We start from the raw sequence: 23,411 nt of genomic DNA on the forward strand, positions 1-23,411 counted from the left end.
AGGTGCGTGACATGACAATGAAAACGTGAGACAGGTGTGTGTGAGTCCAAACGTGGAACAGGTGAAACTAATGGTTGCTATGGTGACAAACAAAACCAGGAAGTGAAACCAGGAACTAAGGAAGTGTCCAAAAAACAAAACAGCACATGGCCAAACAAAAACATGAACACAGACATGGTGGAAAGTCCCTCACAAGATTTGTAAGTGGTACTTGGGGATTAACGGCGTGCTCAGTGCTGAGATGCACAAGCATTACCCGTCATTAAATACCACAAGGAAAGCGCCTCACTGGCCCCATAATGCATCTGGATCGTCGGCTACTAGGAGCCCAAAGAAGGCTCCAGCAGATGTTAAAAAGCCCACAAGAGTCTTGATCTCAATATGAGTCAGTGAGTCTTCCTAAATACTACGACCACCTTGCCTGCCAAGTACTTAGAACTATCGATTCTCATACGCATATTTGGAAATGATGTTGCGTTCTGCATCGTTCTGTTTTGTTTATGTTATGGGAATTCTGCTGAGTAAGATGAATGACTCCCTTAAAAGTAAGGTGTGGAACACTTTGATGAGCCAAAGCAGTACCAATATAAATATTAAAAGTAAATATGGGTAAACAAGCATCAGATTAGAGGGGAGACACCACCAGCATGTCAATGAAGGCGCTGGAGGCATCTGCTTAGCTTTGCAAAATTGACTGTACATGATTTCACCTTAAGGTCTCTAATACATCTTATATTTGGTCATTGAGTAATTACATTTTTCATCAATATTCATAGTAATGCATGGAGCATTAGTTACTTTTTATCAGAATTAATCTTTGGGATTTTTTTTTAAATGGAAACTATGAATATAACTTTTGAGCTGCTTATTATTATTCAGATGAAAGTAGCACCTAAGCAGACATTAATATTAAAATTATGAAAATTAAATTTGAATGAGCAAGGACATCTGCAGGAGAAAAACAGCGACATCGAATAAAATTATTATCATAATTGGAAATGGACAGAAATGCATATTCCTCTTGCTTTTATCTGAGCTTGCCGTAGCGCTACGATGCTTTCAGATTCAGACAAAAAAATATACTTACTGTAAAGGATGGTGCCCTGTGTAGACCAAGTTTTCATAGTCAAATGGAGAGTAACGGCGGTGTCCTTGACAGTAGAGGTTACATTATTGCTGGCGTCAGAGGACTGGAGGATGGATGCCAGGGACTGCAGCTCCAAATACGACGAACCATCGAATGAGGGGATGTATACTTTGATATCTGTAAACGGAAAAACAAACACAACATAAAACCTACACATTTATTGAAAAAGATAAGCCAGTGGATCTCACTTTTTTCAGAATTGATTTAATGCCCCCTCTGAATAGAAATACAAAACCCAAAACCAGTGAAGTTGGCACGTTGTGTAAATCATAGATAAAAACAGAATACAATGATTTGCAAATCCTTTTCAACCTATATTCAATTGAATAGACTGCAAAGACAAGATACTTAACGTTCGAACTGAGAAACTGTTATTTTTTGCAAATATTAGCTCATTTGGAATTTGATGCCTGCAACATGTTTCAAAAAAGCTGGCACAAGTGGCAAAAAAGACAGACAGTTGAGGAATGCCTTCCAAACACTAATTTGGAACACCCCACAGGTGAACAGGATAATTGGGAACAGGTGGGTGCCATGATTGGGTATAAAAGCAGCTTCCATGAAATGCTCAGTCTTTCACAAACAAGGAAGGGGCGAGGGTCACCACTTTGTGAACAAATGCGTGAGCAAACTGTCGAACAGTTGAAGAACAACATTTCTCAACGAGCTATTGCAAGGAATTTAGGGATTTCACCATCTACGGTCTGTAATATCATCAAAAGGGTCAGAGAATCTGGAGAAATCACTGCACATAAGCAGCAAGGACGAAAACCAACGTGACCTTCGATTCTTCAGGCGGTACTGCATCAAAAAACGACATCAGTGTGTAAAGAATATCACCACATGGGCTCAGGAACACTTCAGAAAACCACTGTCAGTAACTACAGTTTGTCGCTACATCTGTAAGTGCAAGTTAAAACTCTACTATGCAAAGCAAAAGCCATTAATCAACAACACCCGGAAGCACCGTCGGCTTCATTGGGCCCCGAGTTCATCTAAGATGGACTGATGCGAAGTGGAAAAGGGTTCTCTGGTCTGACGAGTCCACATTTCAAATTGTTTTTGGAAACTGTGGACGTTGTGTCCTCTGGACCAAAGAGGAAAAGAACTATCCGGACTGTTACAGGCGCAAAGTTCAAAAGCCAGCATTCTTGATGGTATGGGGGTGTATTAGTGCCCAAGGCATGGGTAACTTACACATCTGTGAAGGCACCATTAATGCTGAAAGGTACATACAGTTTTTGGAGCAACATATATTGCCGTCCAAGCAACTGTCACGACCAGAATAGGACTCTGAACACAGATGCAGAATTTCAGAAAGTTATTTATTCTCACAAGGGAGAAACAAAACAGGCTATCAAAAACAGATCTAACCTGACCACTAAACTAACACAAATATTAACAACTCAAATGCTTCGGCTATGGAGGGAAAAAGGGGCTAATAGTGATGGGTCCGGCAACACAGATGCATCGGCGCATGCGTCAAGCTCATAGAGCGATACCCTGTGTCGGTGCGCGTACCGCTTTTAGAAAGTCACGTGACTGATCATGAGCTGTGTTGGTCACGTGACCGATACGCGAACTGTATCGCACTGACGCCTCCTCTGTGCCCTGTGAGCAACGTTCCCTCTAAGGTGCGCGCCTGCGCAATTGCGCACTGCTCAAGCGTACTCTGCGCACACTGTGCGCCGCACAGCAAATATATGCCGCGCACCAAATCAAACCCATCTGAATTCCAAACAAAATAAACACATTTATTCTGTGTAATTTTGAAATGCAACTGTGAGTGACAGTGACAACAAGCGGCTCTAATGGTGTTCGTCAACAACACGCATACCACTAAGCCACTGGTGCGTTTATGGCCAAACAAAAAGTCGGACAACTCAAACACCACACAAAGTTACACTATGACTCCTCAGTCATACGTGTGCTTATTTTTCTGTCATTTATTATTAATGTTAATTTATTGACATTAATCATGGAATGCTGTTACTAGAGAAAATGACAGGAATGATGGCGTGGCGAAGTTGGAAGAGTGGCCGTGTCAGCAATCGGAGGGTTGCTGGATACTGGGGTTCAATCCCCACCTTCTACCATGCTAGTCACGATACATGTTCACATTATTTTTTGACTGTATCTAAAAAAGATACAAATATATTTTTATTTAAATCAAGATATGAAATAATCCTAAATGAAATACAATGACTTGGTTTATATTATTGTATATACTAGGTCATAAAATCAGTGTCAGTAGAGTCGGTCCATAGATTGCCTGTAGGGATTTTTAATGTCCAGCAGATGTCAGTATTTAGTGACACAGTATCGACACAGTATCAATACAGTTTTGCAATGTGTCGAAACGCTTCATGACGCCTCATCAACCCATCACTAGGGGCTAAGAACAAAAACTACCAAATTCAGCAAAAAGCGCTCCAACGCAGGCGATGCTAGGAAGCTAATCTTACCTGACAAAAGTTTACAACCAAAGAATCTCCCGTGGATCAAAAGGTACACAAAACATGGCTATGGCTGTAGACAAGACTGTGGCGAAGGAACGCTGGCGGTACGCACAAGAAGATACGTAACACTGCACAGGACAGAAGGAGGACGAGACATTTATACACATGAGGGAGGGTGACACAGGTGGGCACAATCAGGCAATCAGGAAAGATGTCAGACCAGTGATAAAGGAGGAAGGGCAAGTGATCTGAAACGAGAGGGAGAGTCAGCATTTCAACATAAAACAGGAAATGACAAGACAACATGAAACCAGACGAAACCCAGACAAGACTTCACCCAGGTGTGACAGCAACGTCTTTTTCATGGACTGTTTATTTCAGCAAGACAATGCCAAGCCACGTGTTACAACAGCATGGCTTCATAGTAAAAGAGTGCAGGTACTAGACTGGCCTGCCTGTAGTCCAGAAAATGTGTGGCGCATTATGAAGCCTAAAAGACCACAACGGAGACCCCCGGACTATTGAAAAACTTAAGCTGTACATCAAGCAAGAATGGGAAATAATTCTTCCTCAGTTCCAAAACGTTTACTGAGTGTTGTTAAAAGGAAAGGCCACGTAACACAGTGGTAAAAATGTCCCTGTGCCAACTTTTTTGCAGCGTGTTGCCGCCTTCAAATTTTAAGTTATAGATTATTTGCAAAAAAAGAAAAGTTTCTCAGTTCGAACATTAAACATCTTGATTATAAGTTGAAAAGGATTTGCAAATCATGTCATGACGAGGTTTTCACAGCTTACTGCGAGGTTTGTTCTCCCAGGATGCAAACAGACTATTCCAGACAGGACTTGAAGGTAGGCACATATTTAATAATCAATTAATCCTACACATCAGAAAAGACAGGAACCAGAACAAAAGGAAAGCGTGCCGTTCACACGAGAGGCTAAAGAACAAAAAAAACAACGCAGGAAACATAGACGCTAACACTTAGCAAGAACTATGGACATGGATAAACTGTATCAAACTGTGGCATGAAACAACTAACACTTACGTGGACACGGCATGAATCGAACAACTAGCATAAACTTGGAATCAGACATGTATTGTACCATATGTCCCGACAAGAAATCTGCGTTCAAAGAACTCCGGCTTATTAGTGATTCCCAGAGCCAAAAAAAAGTCTGCGGGCTATAGAGCGTTTTCTATTCGGGCTCCAGTACTCTGGAATGCCCTCCCGGTAACAGTTAGAGATGCTACCTCAGTAGAAGCATTTAAGTCCCATCTTAAAACTCATTTGTATAATCTAGCCTTTAAATAGACCCCCCCTTTTTTAGACCAGTTGATCTGCCGTTTCTTTTCTTCTCTCCTCTTCTCCCCTGTCCCTTGCGAGGGGGAGTTGCATAGGTCCGGTGGCCATGGATGAAGTGCTGGCTGTCCAGAGCCGGGACCCCGGGTGGACCACTAGCCTGTGCATCGGTTGGGGACATCTCTGCGCTGCTGACCCGTCTCCGCTCGGGATGGTTTCCTGTTGGCCCCGCTGTGGACTGGACTCCCGCTGATGTGTTGGATCCACTGTGGACTGGACTTTCACAATGTTATGTCAGACCCACTCGACATCCGTTGCTTTCGGTCTCCCCTAGAGGGGGGGGGGGGGGCGGGTTACCCACATATGCGGTCCTCTCCAAGGTTTCTCATAGTCATTCACCGACGTCCCACTGGGGTGAGTTTTTCCTTGCCCGTATGTGGGCTCTGTACCGAGGATGTCGTTGTGGCTTGTACAGCCCTTTGAGACACTTGTGATTTAGGGCTATATAAATAAACATTGATTGATTGATTGATTGACATGAAAACGAGTAGCATGAACTATGGTATTGCATGAAACAAGCAATGACGCCAGGCCGACTGACTGGCAAAGACAGGCTTAAATAATGGTCTCTGGATTACAGCAAGTGCGTGTCCCGAACACCAGCGGCAGGTGAAACTAATAAGTCGCCATGGTAACTAAAACAAACAAGGGTGCACAAAAACAGGAACTATGGAGTCTAAATCTAACAGAACATAACAAAAACATGATCCGGACCACGGATCATGACAAATCATTGTATTCTGTTTTTATTTACAATGTACACAATGTGCCAACTTCACTGGTTTTGGGTTTTGTACTATTTGGGAGCCTAATAATATTTATTTATTAAACTGAATGTGGGCAGCGTGTTCTTGACAGGACTTTCTCCAAATAAAGAGCTTATTGCGCTTGTATATACTGTGGCGGACACTTGGACGATGTCTCACCCTCAGCACACCTCAGGTGGTGCAAAAACAGGTATTAGCACTCCCTGTTCCCTGCAGTCTATGTTAGCAGTCGGGCAATAAACCCATGTTTGGAAAAGCAACGAGTGTTTCCTCAAACACATTGGTAACTGTTACAATGCAGTTTTATTTTTTTCTCATTGTTTGTTATATTCACAGTAAACCAAGAGGTATGAGTACTTTTTGGGTCATTCTGTTGACTAATTAAAGCATTACTGCCACCTTGCTGGTGGCTTGTTTTCAGTTTACAGATAATCCATCCATCCATTTTCTACTGCTTATTCACTTCGGGGTCGCGGGGGGCGCTGGAGCCTATCTCAGCTACAATCGGGCGGAAGGCGGGGTACACCCTGGACAAGTCGCCACCTCATCGCAGGGCCTTACAGATAATAATAATAACAATAATTAAAAAAAATAAAAAAAATAAAAAAATTCAGTACCTAACATTTGAAAAATGTTCAAAAACGAAAGATATCCTCAGCTTTGAATTGGTGTCTTGATTTAACTCCTGATATCAAGTAGCTTTTTTCATGATACAAATATTTTAATTTATATCACGATGTGACCCCAGGATGCAGAGACAGGAGGCGACGTGCTGCTAAAAATATATTTTAAAGACGAAAACTCACCTAGCAAAAGAGTGGCTTCAGCAGTGGGACATATTTGAGTGGAAAAACTCAGCAAGACAAAATGCTGACAAAACAGGACTGTTTTCTGGTCTTCCTAAAAGGGTTATTGCACATTTACAACTACTCTAAAATCCAGCTGCACGTGTCCTGACAAAGACTAGTAGGCGGGCCTGTATTACACCAGATTTAAAATCTCCGCTTCGACTCTCCGTGTGTTTCAGGATCAATGTTAATATTCCTCTTATGGTCTATAAATGTTTTTATGGACTTGCTTCTACCCTACGAACCTTCGCGGACCCTAGAATCCTCTGGCACTCATCTCCAAATAATTGCAAAAGTTGGGACACAAAGACACAGGATGGCATCTTTCCACTATTATGGCCGCCGTCTATGGAACAGCTTTTATATATTTAACAGAGGACTCAGGGCTGCAGACAGTCTTCATGTTTTTAAGAGCAGGCTTAGAAAAAAAAACACCTTTTTGATTTAGCTTTTACCTAATATTTATTCATTTTGTTGAAGTCATTTGTACTTTACTTTGTATCTTATTAGTTATGCAATATTTTATTTAATTATATTTAGTATATATTTACTGTATATTTATATATATCTTTGTATGTTTTAATTGCATTTTATTCTTCATTCCTACTCATGGTTCTTACTATTTAACATGTTTTTGTCACAACATGGTTTTCGCAGCCTACTGCGAGGTTTGTTCCCCCGGGATGCAAACGGACTATTGCGGACAAGGCGTGCAGGTAAAAACATGATTTATTCCTCAATTAATCCTACACATCACAAAAGACAGGAACCAAACAAAGGGAAAGCGTGCCGTTCGCACGAGAAGCTAAAGAACAAAAAACTTAACGCATGAAACATAGAAGCTAACACTTAGCATGGACTATGGCATGGAACAAACAAGACTTACTTGGCAAGGCATGAGGTAAACAATCAGCATAAACTATGGCATTGCATGAAACAAACAATGACGCCAGGACGACTGACTGGCAAAGGCAGGCTTAAATAATGTCTCTAGATTGGAAACAGGTGCGCGTCCCGAACACCAGAGGCAGGTGAAAATCACAAGTCGCCATGGTAACTAAAACAAACAAGGGTGCACAAAAACAGGAACTATTGGAGTCTAAAACTAACAGAACATAACGAAAACATGATCCGGACCACGGATCACGACAGTTTTATTATTTTTACTTTCCAGCGTTCCTCAGAGGGAGCCATCTGCATCAGGGGTTATCGGCCGTGCTGTGGGAACACTTTGTCTTAGCGTTCTGGTGGCCGTGGTCTGAAGACTTCCTGGTGCAGATGGCTCCTGTGATAGTGTTTACTCACCTGGCCCCTCTGTACTCCGCCATGCATTCATTTGTTCATATGTGTGCGTATGCGTGTGTGTGTGTGTGTGATGATAGGGGATGTGGGTCATCGCGGTAATGTTTTTAAGTCTGTAAAGCACTTATTGTTGCATATCTTTTATGTCTGAAAAGTGCATTTTGATTGATAGATTGATAGTAAAAACAGGAACAAAAACACCTCAAACAATGCAGATAAACACTCCTGATTGGCAATCAGAGACATGTGAGCCTCCTAATTGCTAACCGGGAACAGGTGAGGAGACCAGCGCTCAGATCGGAGGTTATTTCACAGCAAGACCTGTCAAAACGAGAAGTGGCACACAAAGAGCGCTGGATAGGAAGAAAACAACTCAAGTACAAAACTGTTTCGGCGGATCATGACAATTTACTGAGCCACAAAAGTAAGAGAGGCTCGCAAATGAATGACTCACAGTTGAGTTTGAGTTTGAGTTTGAGTTTGAGTTTATTTCGAACATGCAAGCATACAACATGATACATCACAAATCGGTTCTCATTGTTTACTTATAAAAGCCAACTAAAAGACTCGACTCATTTGCAAACTTCACATGTTTTCCAGGCTAAGATCAGACCTGCGACCCACCAGTTGAGAACCACTGGTTTAAGCTACGGCCTGCAGAGATGTCAAGTCGGTCTTTGCCTTTTGCCGCACTGACAGTTTGGCTGTTAGCAGTCAGCAGTGTTCTGTCAGCGCGACATGCTGCTGTTATTTCCCAGTGGATGGCCACAGCTATGACTTGAAGGGGAGCTGAAGGAGGTCATCAGCTCCACAAGTCAGTGATGACATTGTACACCTGGTGGAGGACTTGAGAGCTTGACAGCAGATTTAAAATGGCCAGCTTCAGCACAGGGAGTTGTAACCTCAGTGTCCCACACTCTGGGAATTCAACATGTTTTCCCCGGATGACAACCCGCAAAAGGATGTTTAGTGGTACTTTTTAAACTGTACTTTTTCTTTACTGTTTGACACATTAACAATGTGCTAAACCAAGGGTTCTTAACCCTTTTGACCTCTGGACGCACCTTTTACGCTACAGAGGGCCCCCAGGGACCACTCAATTTTTAACACTTAATCATCTTACTATTAAGAATTATATCTAACCTACTTATACAAACCCTGTTTACATATGAGTTGGGAAATTGTGTTAGATGTAAATATAAACGGAATACAATGATTTGCAAATCCTTTTCAACCCATATTCAGTTGAATGCACTACAAAGACAAGATATTTGATGTTCAAACTCATACACTTTATTTTTTTTTTGCAAATAATAATTAACTTAGAATTCTATGGCTGCAACACGTGCCAAAGTAGTTGGGAAAGGGCATGTTCACCACTGTGTTACATGGCCTTTCCTTTTAACAACACTTAGTAAACGTTTGGGAACTGAGGAGACCAATTTTTGAAGCTTTCCAGGTGAAATTCTTTCCCATTCTTGCTTGATGTACATCTTAAGTTGTTCAACAGTCCGGGGTCTCTGTTGTGGTATTTTAGGCTTCATAATGCGCCACACATTTTCAATGGGAGACAGGTCTGGACTACAGGCAGACCAGTTTAGTACCCGCGCTCTTTTACTATGAAGCCACGCTGTTGTAACACGTGGCTTGGCATTGTCTTGCTGAAATAAGCAGGGGCGTCCATGATAACGTTGCTTGGATGGCAACATATGTTGCTCCAAAACCTGTATATACCTTTCAGCATTAATGGTGCCTTTACAGATGTGTAAGTTACCCATGTCTTGGGCACTAATACACCCCCATACCATCACAGATTCTGGCTTTTCAACTTTGCGCCTATAACAATCCGGAAGGTTCTTTTCCTCTTTGGTCCGGAGGACACGACGTCCACAGTTTCCAAAAACAATTTGAAAAGTGGACTCGTCAGACCACAGAACACTTATCCACTTTGTATCAGTCCATCTTAGATGAGCTCAGGCCAAGCGAAGCCGACGGCGTTTCTGGGTGTTGTTGATAAACGGTTTTCGCCTTGCAATAGAGAGTTTTAACTTGCACTTACAGATGTAGCGACCAACTGTAGTTACTGACAGTGGGTTTCTGAAGTGTTCCTGAGCCCATGTGGTGATATCCTTTACACACTGATGTCGCTTGTTGATGCAGTACAGCCTGAGGGATCGAAGGTCACGGGCTTAGCTGCTTAGGTGCAGTGATTTCGACTTTGGTAAGCTCCAAAGCCGCACCGCTTGATTGATTGTCTGCGCATTACGGCTACTATAGGCATACGTACTGTACTTCAATATTCGGGTATTATTATGGTGCGTGTATAAGGACCCCGAAATGGTACCTATTAGGTTGCGTCTTGTTTCGCAATATAATGCAAAACCAACTTTTCTTACCTATTGGTATGTGTACGTACTAGGGTTGTACGGTATACCGGTATTAGTATAATACCGCAATACTAATGAATCATATTCGGTACTATACCGCCTCTAAAAAGTACCGGTCACCACCACCCCCCCAAAACAGACAATGTGTGTAGACGGAAAAGGGAGAACCGACACATTTTGGCTTCAAAACTGACGATAAAGGTGAAGTTATAACACTGAAACGCCCTCAGGAAAAGGGTGCTTTAAGACATGGCTAGCTAGCTGGCGACTAAAGTCCAGCCGCAGTCTGCAGTGTTTTAGCTACTTCTAAATCACTAATCCTCGCCTCCATGGTGACAAATAAAGTACGTTTCTTACAAGTATCATCCCTGCAGGACGAGGAATAGCTAAACATGCTTCACTACACACTGTAGCTCACAGGCGTCAAAATGTAAACAAACACCATTGGTGGATCTACACCTGACATCCACTGTAATGATACCAAGTACAGGGGCGTATCTAGTCAATACTACTATGATTACATTGATATTCTTTAGCTTCACAAAATCTTCTTTAGTTTTTTTTACATTTATATTATGTTTACAAACTCAAGAAATATGTCCCTGGACACATGAGGACTTTGAATATGACCAATGTATGATCCTGTAACGACTTGGTATCGGATTGATACCCGTATTTGTGGTATCATCCAAAACTAATGTAAAGCATCCAAACAATAGAAGAATAAGTGATTACTACATTTTAACAGAAGTGTAGGTAGAACATGTTAAAAGAGAAAATAAGCAGATATTAACAGTTAATGAAGAAGCAGATTAATAATTCATTTTCTACCACTTGTCCTTAATAATTTTGACAAAATAATAGAATGGAAAATGACACAATATGTTACTGCATATGTCAGCAGCTAAATTAGGAGCCTTTGTTTGCCTACTTACTACTAAAAGACAAATTTAAAACAAGAAACATGTTTAATGTACCGTAAGATTTTTTGTTGAAATAAAGCCAATAATGCAATTTTTGTGATCCTCTGTTATTTAGAAATGTACCAAAAAGTATTGGAATACATTTTGGTACCGGTAGCGGTACCAAAATATTGGTATCGGGACAACACTAGTACATACATATGTGAAGTAATTCACCTCCACGGCACACAGTATTATCCCTCTGTACACTCATAATGTGTTATCAAGGTTAAGAGTGAGCTAATTATTAAAGTATTCATATTTTTTGTTTTAAGTTTTATGGATAGCTTCTTTTTACACTGTTAAAAAGCAGGATGCATGAAGTCAACAGCTTGTTAGCTCTGGAAAACATGAATCGGCGTTCTTGAAGGCATTACGTTTGATGTGCTTGACAGACAGTGTGAGTCTACTTGAAATAAAAAAAAAATCACTCCAATTATGCGTTTTTATTTGCCCTTTTTAATACATAAAAAGTGACACTCCAAAGCGACTGTCGTACAGGCTTCTTTGTCGAGGATTTGATGAAGGTAACAAGCCCGACATTTGTGATCTCTTGGGTCTGGCTGTCTAATGTTAGCACCGTGGGGCTGCAGCCTGCAAGTCACGACTGTAATCTCAGGCCGCTGTCTTGTGGATGAGTAACTATTTGATATTAAGTAGCCAAGCATAAGATCACATCAGTCATCTGGGTATGTCAAAGTTTTAAGCTATGATAAATTGCTTCTTTAGAGACGACCCTGTGGGTCCTACATCTTACCAAAGACATTGTGTCATCTGTGCAAGTTGTCAATTGAAAGCTATGTGATCACAGATTTACTTGTGGACTAAAAAAGGCGTAGTCATAAAAGACCAAACCGCCCAGGCGAGAAATTATTCAGTCTGTATTGATTATGACCTCCTTCTACGGCTCATTAGCTTATGTCCTTATTTCTTGAACACCTGAAGGTATGATGTGGGATGTTGGCACTGAGTGGAATATTCAAAGGAAAGTTAAATTGTGGTTTTGTCCCATTTATGTCTTTTCAAAAAGCTCTTTCAGAAAGTATGTTAGAGTATGTCATTATGTGTCTTGCATTAATGTAACCTATATCCACAGCTATTTCATATACCTTCTAATCTTTTTGGATACAATTAGTAGGTCTGAAACTTCATTCCAGAGCAGAAATGCCTTGAAACAACATTTATTCTCAAGGCTGGCAGAGGACAACACCAATTAATTGTAACAAAAACCTCTAACCATATACAATTTTATTGAGTATAATATGTGTTTGGTATCCATCCTAAAACTTTATAACAGTAAAGGCAAAATTTAAAGTGATAATTTAATACATACATATTAGGGCTGTCAACATTGACATGTTAACTCATGTGATTAATCACAACAAAAAAATTAAAATGCATTAATCATGCACACATTAAGATTAATCATGCAACTTATTTTGACCGTACAAGCTCTTTTACTTTAACCGCTCAGTGATCAGATCAATGCATATGTCAGTACGAAAATGAGTAAAGAGACTCTGACTGGTGTGCTGACTGGCAACTTTCACTCCAAAACACAGCCTGAAAGAACTTTAGATAAGACTGTTACCAATTTTTTACAAAATCTTCCTGGAAGACATTATAATAAATACAATTATGTTGGGGTCTTTTCTTAAGCTAATTTTAATTATACAAGCAATTAATCCTGATATATATATATATATATATATATATATATATATATATATATATATATATATATATATATATATATATATATATATATATATATATATATATATATATATATATATATATATATATATATATATATATATATAACACTAAATTGGCTCTAGCTGTCACACCGCGGTGGGGGAGGTCTTGTCTTGGATTTGTCTTGTGAATTTTATGTTTTAGTTTGAAAAATAACTCTCCTGTCGTTTCAGGTCACTTGCCCTTCCTCTTGTGTCATCAGTCTGACGTAATCCCTGATCCTTGATTGTTTTCCACCTGTTCCCCATTACCCCTATGTGTCTTATAGTCCCTTTGTTCTGTGCCAGAATGCCTCGTCGCATCGTGCATCTCCAGCTTCATGCCCAAGCCTTGTCTCGTCTTGCTTTGAGTATCCTGATCCTGAACTTTCTAGTTGGTATTTTGAGTTTTCCTTTTCCCCTCTTAAGCAGAGTGATTTGTGGTTTATAAAGTTTTCAAGTCGAAGTGGTGAGTTCAGTTTAATCTTACAGTTCCTTCTTTTCCTCATTTTTTAGTGATTTTTTGTTAAGTATTTTTCTAGACCAGAAACAGTGTAGAAGTTCTATAGCCCATTGTTTCTCCCTCCTTTTGGAGCGTTTTTTTGTTGTCTAAATTTCATAATTATATTCCTCGCTAGTGTAGTTAGAGATAGATATTTGTGTTTCCTCCTTTCGGAGTGATTTTTTTTTTTTTTTTCACATTTTTGGTGAAAACGGTTATCAGAATTTATAGCCATTGCCCTGACTCAAGAAGTGAAAAGTGAACCTTCCAAAATAAAAGCCTGCTGGATTGTTCCCCACTCTGCATCTGAGTCCTATTTCTGACCCAGGCCTGACACTAGCGTGAAAATGTGAGTTTGAATGTAGTCTGTTTATCTGTGTTGGGCCTGTGATTTCTGTAATATTGTGTAAATGCTTTTAAAACATGTCCTGGTCGAGTCCTCAATTACAGAATAATTAGTAGGCTCGATATCAAATTGTATTAATTAATAGAGAAGGTTAAAACATCGTCATGCAGCAATATGAAGCCACCCCGCCCTGGAAAATTGTCTGTCTATTGTACACTTTTTAATGATGAAATATTATACATATCTGCAGTATCAAGATTAATTTTGACTTAACTATGAACAATTTGCGATTATCGTCATTAAATGTTTTAATCGTTTGACAGCCCTAATATCTATTTATCCATCCATCCATAAATATATATATATATACTGTATATATATATATATATATATATATATATATATATATATATATATATATATATATATATATATATATATATATATATATATATATATATATATATATATATATATATATATACTGTGTATATATATATATCCATCCATCCATTTTCTATCGCTTGTCCCTTTTTTGGGGTCGCGGGGGGTGCTGGAGCCTATCTCAGCTGCATTTGGGCGGAAGGCGGGGTACACCCTGGACAAGTCGCCACCTCATTGCAGGGCCAACACAGATAGACAGACAACATTCACACTCACATTCACACACTAGGGACAATTTAGTGTTGCCAATCAACCTATCCCCAGGTGCATGTTTTTGGAGGTGGGAGGAAGCCGGAGTACCCGGAGGGAACCCTCGCAGTCACAGGGAGAACATGCAAACTCCACACAGAAAGATCCCGAGCCCGGGATTGAACTCAGGACTACTCAGGACCTATTGTGAGGCACATGCACTAACCCCTGTTCTGCTGCCATATATATATATATATATATCGGATGGATGCACGGATGGAGACTCGCTGGGAAAAAAAAAAATATTGCAAAGCTATGTTTCTCTACGTTTTGAACACTGAACCCGTCCAGCAAAATGTATTATGAATGTAAAATAAATAAATGTTTACCTTTGATAACAAGTGTCAAAATCTAAAGAAGCATGTCTGTCTATCCAACAAGTGGCTAACGTTAGCAGTCCCTAAAGTAGCTTAGTGTATTATGCTTCTTTTGTGACACATAGGGCATTCAAATTTGCAGGGAAAGATTAAATAACAATACATTTTTATACATAATTCAATTAAAGTGACTTGGTAATGGAACATCGGACACCATTGCATGAACTGTAACATCTTATCAGACAGACTTTCTGTGAATGTTGTGCAGAGGACAACAAAAGCGATCGTGTCGGCTAACTTTTAGATACTCTGTTACAGATATTAGTGTTTATTTTATTTTTTTGCATCCAAACAAAGGCAACCAATTAAATGATTTAAAAAAACTGCATCATACAGAGGTTCGTAATTAAAGTCTTTATGTGATTGTGTGTGCACTCTTTAATTAGACAAAGACCATCCAGGTTGGCAAAAGAGAAGCAGGGCATCCGAACAAAGATAACAGAACTACGACTGCCTGAGAAATAGCACAAATATTTCAGTGTGCTGACAAATAATTTGAGTGGACTTTAATGTCAACATCCACAGTGAGACATAAATAACTTGGCTGCTTGTAAAAGACAGTCATTTGCAACACACAGCTAGGACTTATGATATCCCGGTTGTCATGGATCAAAGTGTATTTCTGTAAACAGCTTAGTGTCACATTGACTGATCAAGTAGCTTACTTGTTAAATCTGTTAAAGCAGCCATCACATATTTATCTTTGACTACAGAGTACAGTGGAGCCTCCAAAGTTACACACAATCGATTCTATGACACTGTTTGACTTCCAAGTTGTTTTATCCATAACATAATGTCCATCAATCCATCCATCCATCCATTTTCTTCCACTTATCCCGGCCGCGGGGACAGCAGTCTCAGAAGTTTAGTACAGAGTCCAGCCACCTCTTCGAGTTCCACGGGAGGAACACTGAGGCGTTCTCAGGCCAGCTATGAGACATAACCCTTGCGGCGTGTCCTGGTTGTATCCCAGGGCCACCTTCAGGTTGGGCATGCCCCGATCACTTGACCAGGGAGATGTCCAGGAGGCATCCAAATTAGATGCCAAAGCCACCTAAACTGGCTCCTCTCACCGCAAGGAGTTTACTATACTCTGAGCTCCTTCCGGATGACCGAGCTCCTTACCTTGTCTCTCAAGGAGAGTTCAGCGACCCTCCGGAGCAAACTCATTTTGACCAATTGTAATCTTGCTCTTTCGGTCATTACCCAAAGCTCTTGACCAGGGGTCCCCAAAATATGGCCCGCGGGCCAGATACGGCCCGCCAGCGTCCAAAATCCGGCCCGCGGGTAGTACCAAGTAAAAAAAATAAAAATAAACATTTTTAATTATTATTATTTTTTTAATTATTATTATTTTTTAATTATTATTTTTTTAATCTGTTCTTTTTCACCCATCCATCAATCCATTTTCCACCGCTTGTTACTGAGTCTCCTAGGCAGATACGGCACGCCAGCGTCCAAAATCCGGCCCGCGAGTAGTCCTGGCTAAAAAGTAAATAAAAATGTTATTTATTTATTTTTTGATTATAATTTTTTTTAATCCGTCCATTTTCACCCATCCTACAATCCATTCTCTACCGCTTGTTACTGGGTCTCCTAGGCAGATAAGGCAAGCCAGCATCCAAAATTCGGCCCGCGGGTAATACCAAGTAAAAAAAAAAAATACACTACCGTTCAAAAGTTTGGGGTCACCCAAACAATTTTGTGGAATAGCCTTCATTTCTAAGAACAAGAATAGACTGTCGAGTTTCAGTTGAAAGTTCTCTTTTTCTGGCCATTTTGAGCGTTTAATTGACCCCACAAATGTGATGCTCCAGAAACTCAATCTGCTCAAAGGAAGGTCAGTTTTGTAGCTTCTGTAACGAGCTAAACTGTTTTCAGATGTGTGAACATGATTGCACAAGGGTTTTCTAATCATCAATCAGCCTTCTGAGCCAATGAGCAAACACATTGTACCATTAGAACACTGGAGTGATAGTTGCTGGAAATGGGCCTCTATACACCTATGTAGATATTGCACCAAAAACCAGACATTTGCAGCTAGAATAGTCATTTACCACATTAGCAATGTATAGAGTGTATTTCTTTAAAGTTAAGACTAGTTTAAAGTTATCTTCATTGAAAAGTACAGTGCTTTTCCTTCAAAAATAAGGACATTTCAATGTGACCCCAAACTTTTGAACGGTAGTGTATATACTCAATACGTATATATATATATTTTTTTAAATTATTATTTGTTTTAATCTGTCCCTTTTCACCCATCCATCAATCCATTTTCTACCGCTTGTTATTGGGTCTCCTAGGCAGATATGGCACGCTAGCGTCCAAAATCCGGCCCGCGTGTAGTCCCGACTAAAAAAAAAAAAAAGGTATATATATAAATTTTTTTTAATCTGTCCTTTTTCGCCCATCCATCAATCCATTTTCTACCGCTTGTTATTGGGTCTCCTAGCCGCTCAAGCAAATCATATGGTCTAAAAATGCATTTTCCCAGCGGTAACGGGACGTCATCACGCTTGCGCCACAAAGGCGGCAAGTGCGCGATCTTTCAGTCAATTAGTGCACGAGGGGAAAAAATGGCGAAATCTTTGGGGAAATATAAATTAGACTCCGAGTGTAGAGTTTTTAAACATCAGTAGACATATGACTTTTGTTCAGTTTAAGGAAAAGACAGTTTAGATTGTATTTATCTATATATATATATATATATATATATATATATATATATATATATATATATATATATATATATATATATATATATATATATATATATATATATATATATATATATAGCGCGGCCCCTGGTCAAATTTTTTTAACCCAATACGGCCCCCGGGTCAAAAAGTTTGGGGACCCCTGCTCTTGACCATAGGTGAGGGTAGGAATGTCGATGGACCAGTAAATCGAGAGCTTTGCCTTCCGACTCAGCTATCCCTTTACCATGACGATCCAGTACACTGACCACACTACTGCAGATGCTGCCCCGATTCGCCTGTCGAATCCCGTGCTTCCGCCTTCCCTCACCTAATATCCCAAGATATTTGAACTCCTCCATCAGGGTCAAGACCTCACTCCTAAATCCAAACCATCCTTTTCTTGCTGAGACCCATGGCCTCCAATTTGGAGGTGCTCAGTCCCATCCCAGAGGCTTCACATTCAGCTGCGAAACGCCCCAACAATCGCTGGAGGTCACAGCTTGATGAGGCCATCAGGACCAAATCATCGGCAAATAGTAAAGATGAGAACCTAACTCCGACTCTGCGTCATCTCCAGGAGGTGTGTCAGTGGGGTGAGATACTGTCCATCCATCCATACATTCTTTACTGCTTGTTCCTCTCAGGGTCGTACATAATATATTGTAATGATAAATCATTTGATCATCAAAACAATCAGAAAACATTTAACTGTCCAGCTTCAAGGTTAAAGAGTTAAAGTAACATTTCAACATTCTCAACTCTCACACAAGTATGAAGAGAGTATAATGAAACAAAACAACTCACTCTTTGACAATGCCTGCGGGAATAGGAAGGCGCTTGCTGAGTGATTCTTCCACTTAGTGGTGTTGTGTAGTAGAAGTATTGCGGAAACAAATTAAGCCCTGGATTTTTATTTGTTCAGCCTGGCCCACAACAATCCCAAATGCAAATTTCCCCGATGGCCACACTTTGGACAACCCTACTTTTAAAAGCCGTTCGTCAGGATTGAGTGTGTGACGTGACTTCATCTCAGTCAGAAACTACAACTCTTCATGACTATTTAGCTTGTTCGCTTCTTCCAAAGCAACTTCCCAACACACGGAAGTGACAGCAGACCAAAAAGTAACATAAATCACAACAGTTTACCTTCACTTACTTTTTCAACTTTATTCATTGAAACTTTGTCAACTTTTGCCATTTGGTCCGTCGGCAAAAATTGGTCTGCTGTCAGTTGCGTTGTTTCCGTCACTTTCGTTGTCGATTAATGTTGCTGTGTTGTGGCTTAAAGTTGTGGCTTCTTTAACGTTGTTGTGCTGTGGCGTTTGCATTTTTCGTAGCTTTTGCATTTGTGATGTGCCTTAATGTTGTTGTGTTGTGGCGTTTGCATTACTTAAAGTACCACTGATACACACACACTAGGCGTGGTGAAATTACCCTCTGCATTTGACCCATCCCCTTGTTCCACCCCCTGGGAGGTGAGGGGAGCAGTGAGCAGCAGCGTTGGCCGCGCTCGGGAATCATTTTGGTGATTTAACCCCCAATTCCAACCTTTGTGGCGTTTGCAGTTATTGTGACCCTTCAAGGTCATCGTAGTTTGCAGGGGGGAAAGGCGAGACGTGTAGTAGCCTGCATGTAAAACTGAAATTGGCGAAATGTAAGAAAATACAAAATACAAGCGTTTTTAAGTGTCAAAATGCACCCCATTGATGTACAAACATCTTTATTTTGGTCTGTGTCGCCTGATGGCGAGTTCCCCTAAATGCAGGGTGACCCCCAAAAAACAGAACACATAAATCTGTTAGTTTTTCTTTTTTTTCTTTTTAAGGGTACACAAGTCAACTTTGTTCCTGAAATATTGAAATAATAATCTTCCCAAAAATATATTGCTTTGCCAAAAAAAATACATTTTGTGTGGAGGTCTACCGGGTAGCATCACGGTGGAAGAGGGGTTAGTGCGCCTGCCTCACAATACGAAGGTCTGAGTAGTCTTGGGTTCAATCCCGGGCTCGGGATATATCTGTGTGGAGTTTGCATGTCCTCCCCGTGACTGCGTGGGTTCCCTCCGGGTACTCCGGCTTCCTCCCACCTCCAAAGACATGCACCTGGGAATAGGTTGATTGGCAACACTAAATTGGCCCTAGTGTGTGAATGTGAGTGTGAATGTTGTCTGTCTATCTGTGTTGGCCCTGTGATGAGGTGGCGACTTGTCCAGGGTGTACCCCGCCTTCCGCCCGATTGTAGCTGAGATAGGCTCCAGCGCCCCCCGCGACCCCGAAGGGAATAAGCGGTAGAAAATGGATGGATGGATGGACGGGTCTACCGGGTATTTCTCCAACAAATCCTACACCGTAGTACAATCAAATTTTTAGTACGTTTTTGCGTCGTTATGCTCCATCAAAAATCAGATTTTTTGACTGGATTCGGAATTTCCGAGAGTATGGGAATGTGAAAAATCTCAATTCTAACACCCAGAAGAGGAATGCGTTTGAGTAATTAACAATTCTGCGAGACAAATGCTTGTTGGTCTCCAACTTTTGGAGACCAACAGATTTTGGAAAAAACATGACTTTCATGTAAAGTGACTAAGATAACTGAGACTTTGTGTAATGATCCTACACAACATGTTATTATTATTAGTGCATCTCCTGGGAGTTAGATCTTCCCCTGTTTTTAAAAACTAGTCACGCCTCTAACTTTAATCAAGAGTCTTTGAATGCACCACAGTTATGGACAATGAGATGCAAAATGGAAACTTAACTTCCTCCTGTGCTACCAGAACTAGATTTATTGTAGTTTTACTTTTCTTCTATGACGTCTTCTTTGTTCCAAAATGTTGGTGCTGTGTGCGAATGCTTAAGGTTTGCCTATCGTCCACAATCATTAGAACATCTTTTTTTTCAGGATTTTAAAGATAAAAAACGCTTGCAAGATGCGGCTAATGGAAGTATTAGTGATATTGTTATTACAGGCGCTAACGCAGACAAACTATAGCATTTCTGTGATCACAAGCCTGTGTACAATTTCGACATGATAGACAGGTGAAGTGTTTACTCACTTTCTTGCTCCCTGAAAGTTTATTGTAGAACATACTAAATAAATAATGCATCTCACCTGGACAGAAGAAGTCTAAGGACGTACTCTGACAAGTTGGTAAACTTTGACAGCCATTCAGGACCCAGGAATGGCAAGAACGACACAAAAAGACGCCTGGTGACCCTCCACCCTGTCAGGATTATGAGTCAATCTTCAACTAAATGGGAATATATGAACATCCTAGCAGTCGGCATCCTAATGACAGCAGACATTGTACAGTAAGTGATATTTGATTATGTTTGTTGGCGCTCAAGAAGTCTGCAGTGAGTAATAACTGCAAACTTTGAAATGCGTATGCTTAAAATGATCAAAATATGTAAATATTACATTTTATTATAAATGTGCCCGTTACTACATTACATATATACCGACATGTATAGAAAACCTCAATGGAGGAATAGAGCGGCTCCCGTAGGCTTCATTGCAAGCGGACTTCTGATCGCATTTATTTAATATTTAGAATGCAAAGAAAAGGTCTTTCATAATGATTGTGAACGATAGGCAAAATTCCAATCTCCTGTAAAGGGGAGCTTTGATGATGTTATGACATCTGTGTTGAGTGAAGTGTTCCAAGTGTTCCAAGTTAGGTTTGTTGCTATCCAAGAAAAAAACTGTTTTGATAGGGGGTGTAGGTCGTCTTAAACAATCTTAATTTGATTCAAGTGGCATTGTTATTGAACTTTCATAGCTAAATGTTTTTATATTAACATTTATGAGGTCTTTTCTTAATACATTGTATATTTAAATGGCAGAAAACTATATTTAAACTTTACAAAAAGCCCAAGGCCTCCCTGTGCTTGTGGCCCAGTAAAGCGCCCTCACTTACACCCCGACTTCGATGCGGATGAACACTAGTAATGAAATATTTTGAAAAATCTTTATTCAACCCTGACACAATACAAGTGAATATTCAAGAGATGTAAATTGGTTATTGAGTAGGAGACGATTTGCAGCCCACATTCTGCTTTAAGGCTGTTATATATCCTTTTTAAACAGCCAAACATGAGATTTGGGGGTTAAATAAAATATCTATGCATGAATACATTTTACATGAGTGTGCCTTGTCTCAAAGGCATGCATATGTGTAGGCACATCTTAATGTAAATATACGTTTAACATTAATATACTGTAACTGTAAATCACTTGCCAACACGAGTGTCCTTTGAATGCATTAAACATGCAAGTCAGCATTTAATTTAGAACACAAACATGTCAATGTCATTAGTTACCGCCTAAAATGACAGATCGGTAAACAACTAAGAGCAGATGTGACTTCATTTATTCTTCTCTGGCGGCCATTACTTAATACAACAAGATGTGCGGACAAGGTTGCCATGCGAGCAAAGCTGTCGAGGAAACGCGTATCTGTGCAATGGCTTTGTCAGCATGTAAACAGACCGTGGATTTCGTCCGTGGTCCATGGCGACAAGGGACGGTGGCAATGGATGAGTATTCATACGAGACTGGCTCATATTAAACCTGAAAGACTGCATTGGAAGGCTTTTGAGGTGGGACACACTTCCTACAAAGTCAGCAGAAATTAATCCAAAGGCCCACTGCTGGTCTTTAAAAGAGACTTTATGGGGTTGGAGAATTTTGTTGGATAAGCAAGAACTTTTCTTTACGGCCATGCGAGGAAACGGAGGAGATATTAAAATCACATATGCATTTTTAAAACATGTTCAATAGAGAACTTCTAGAAGACAACACTAAATACATTACTGTCAGATTAAAGCGACAGTATTAGATAAAGGTAAATGGTGCTTTGATGGTAATTATACCAATATTGTGGCACCAGTACCGGTACCAAAATGTATTTCAATACTTTTTGGTACTTTTCTAAATAAAGGGTACCACAAAAAATGACATTATTGGCTTTATTTTAACAAAAAATCTTAGGGTACATTGAACATGTTTCTTATTCCAAGTTTGTCCTTAAATAAAATAGTGAACATACTAGACAACTTATCTTTTAGTAGTAAGTAAAAAAACAAAAGCTCCTAATTTAGCTGCTGACATATGCAGTAACATATTGTGTCATTTATCATTCTATTATTTTGTCAAAATTATTAAGGACAAGTGGTAGAAAATGAATTATTAATCTACTTGGTCATTTACTGTTAATATCTGGTTATTTTCTGTTTCAACATGTTCTATCTACACTTCTGTTAAAGTGTAGTGTCTTTACCGGACACTTTGAAAAGTATACCTGCACTTGTCACTTTCAAAAAACAAACACAATTATGGCTAGTTGAGCAACAATCGTGTTCCCATGTTTAGTTTTTACTCATTTTTACTAATTGGTTTTTATCTAGTCAGCACTTTGTCTGTGTTATTATTATTATTGGCTTTTATCAAGTTTGCACTTTGTCTGTATTATTACTATTATCATTATTATCAACTCATTCTATTTTTTATTTTCCTATTTTAATGATGTTGGATCTGTGTTGTTGTTGTTGTTGGGGACAAGTGTTGTAAATTAGCTTTGGCTACAAACACTGTGATGCATGCATCGGGTAACTGTTTCAGATGTCTATGTTTTTGTATCTGTCCCTATTTCAAATAAACCTCTATAATAATAATAATATTATTAATCACTTATTCTTCTGTTGTTAGATACTTTACATTAGTTTTGGATGATACCACAAATTTGGGAATCAATCCGATACCAAGTAGTTACAGGATCATACATTGGTCCTCATGTGTCGAGGGACATATTTCCTGAGTTTATA

The 23,411-nt window shown here is 39.8% G+C and overlaps 1 protein-coding gene across 1 annotated transcript in view; it reads right to left on the reverse strand.

Moving 5' to 3' along the window:
• The window catches only part of eys (eyes shut homolog), a 635,999-nt gene that overhangs the window by 180,908 nt on the left and 431,680 nt on the right, over window positions 1–23,411 (reverse strand). The window contains exon 39 of the mRNA XM_062058295.1: window positions 1,088–1,264. Coding sequence (XP_061914279.1) covers window positions 1,088–1,264 — 177 coding nt within the window. The remainder of the gene's footprint in view (window positions 1–1,087; window positions 1,265–23,411) is intronic.

This window comes from Entelurus aequoreus, linkage group LG09 (assembly GCF_033978785.1).
Source record: "Entelurus aequoreus isolate RoL-2023_Sb linkage group LG09, RoL_Eaeq_v1.1, whole genome shotgun sequence".
Classification (NCBI taxonomy): Eukaryota; Metazoa; Chordata; class Actinopteri; order Syngnathiformes; family Syngnathidae; genus Entelurus; species Entelurus aequoreus.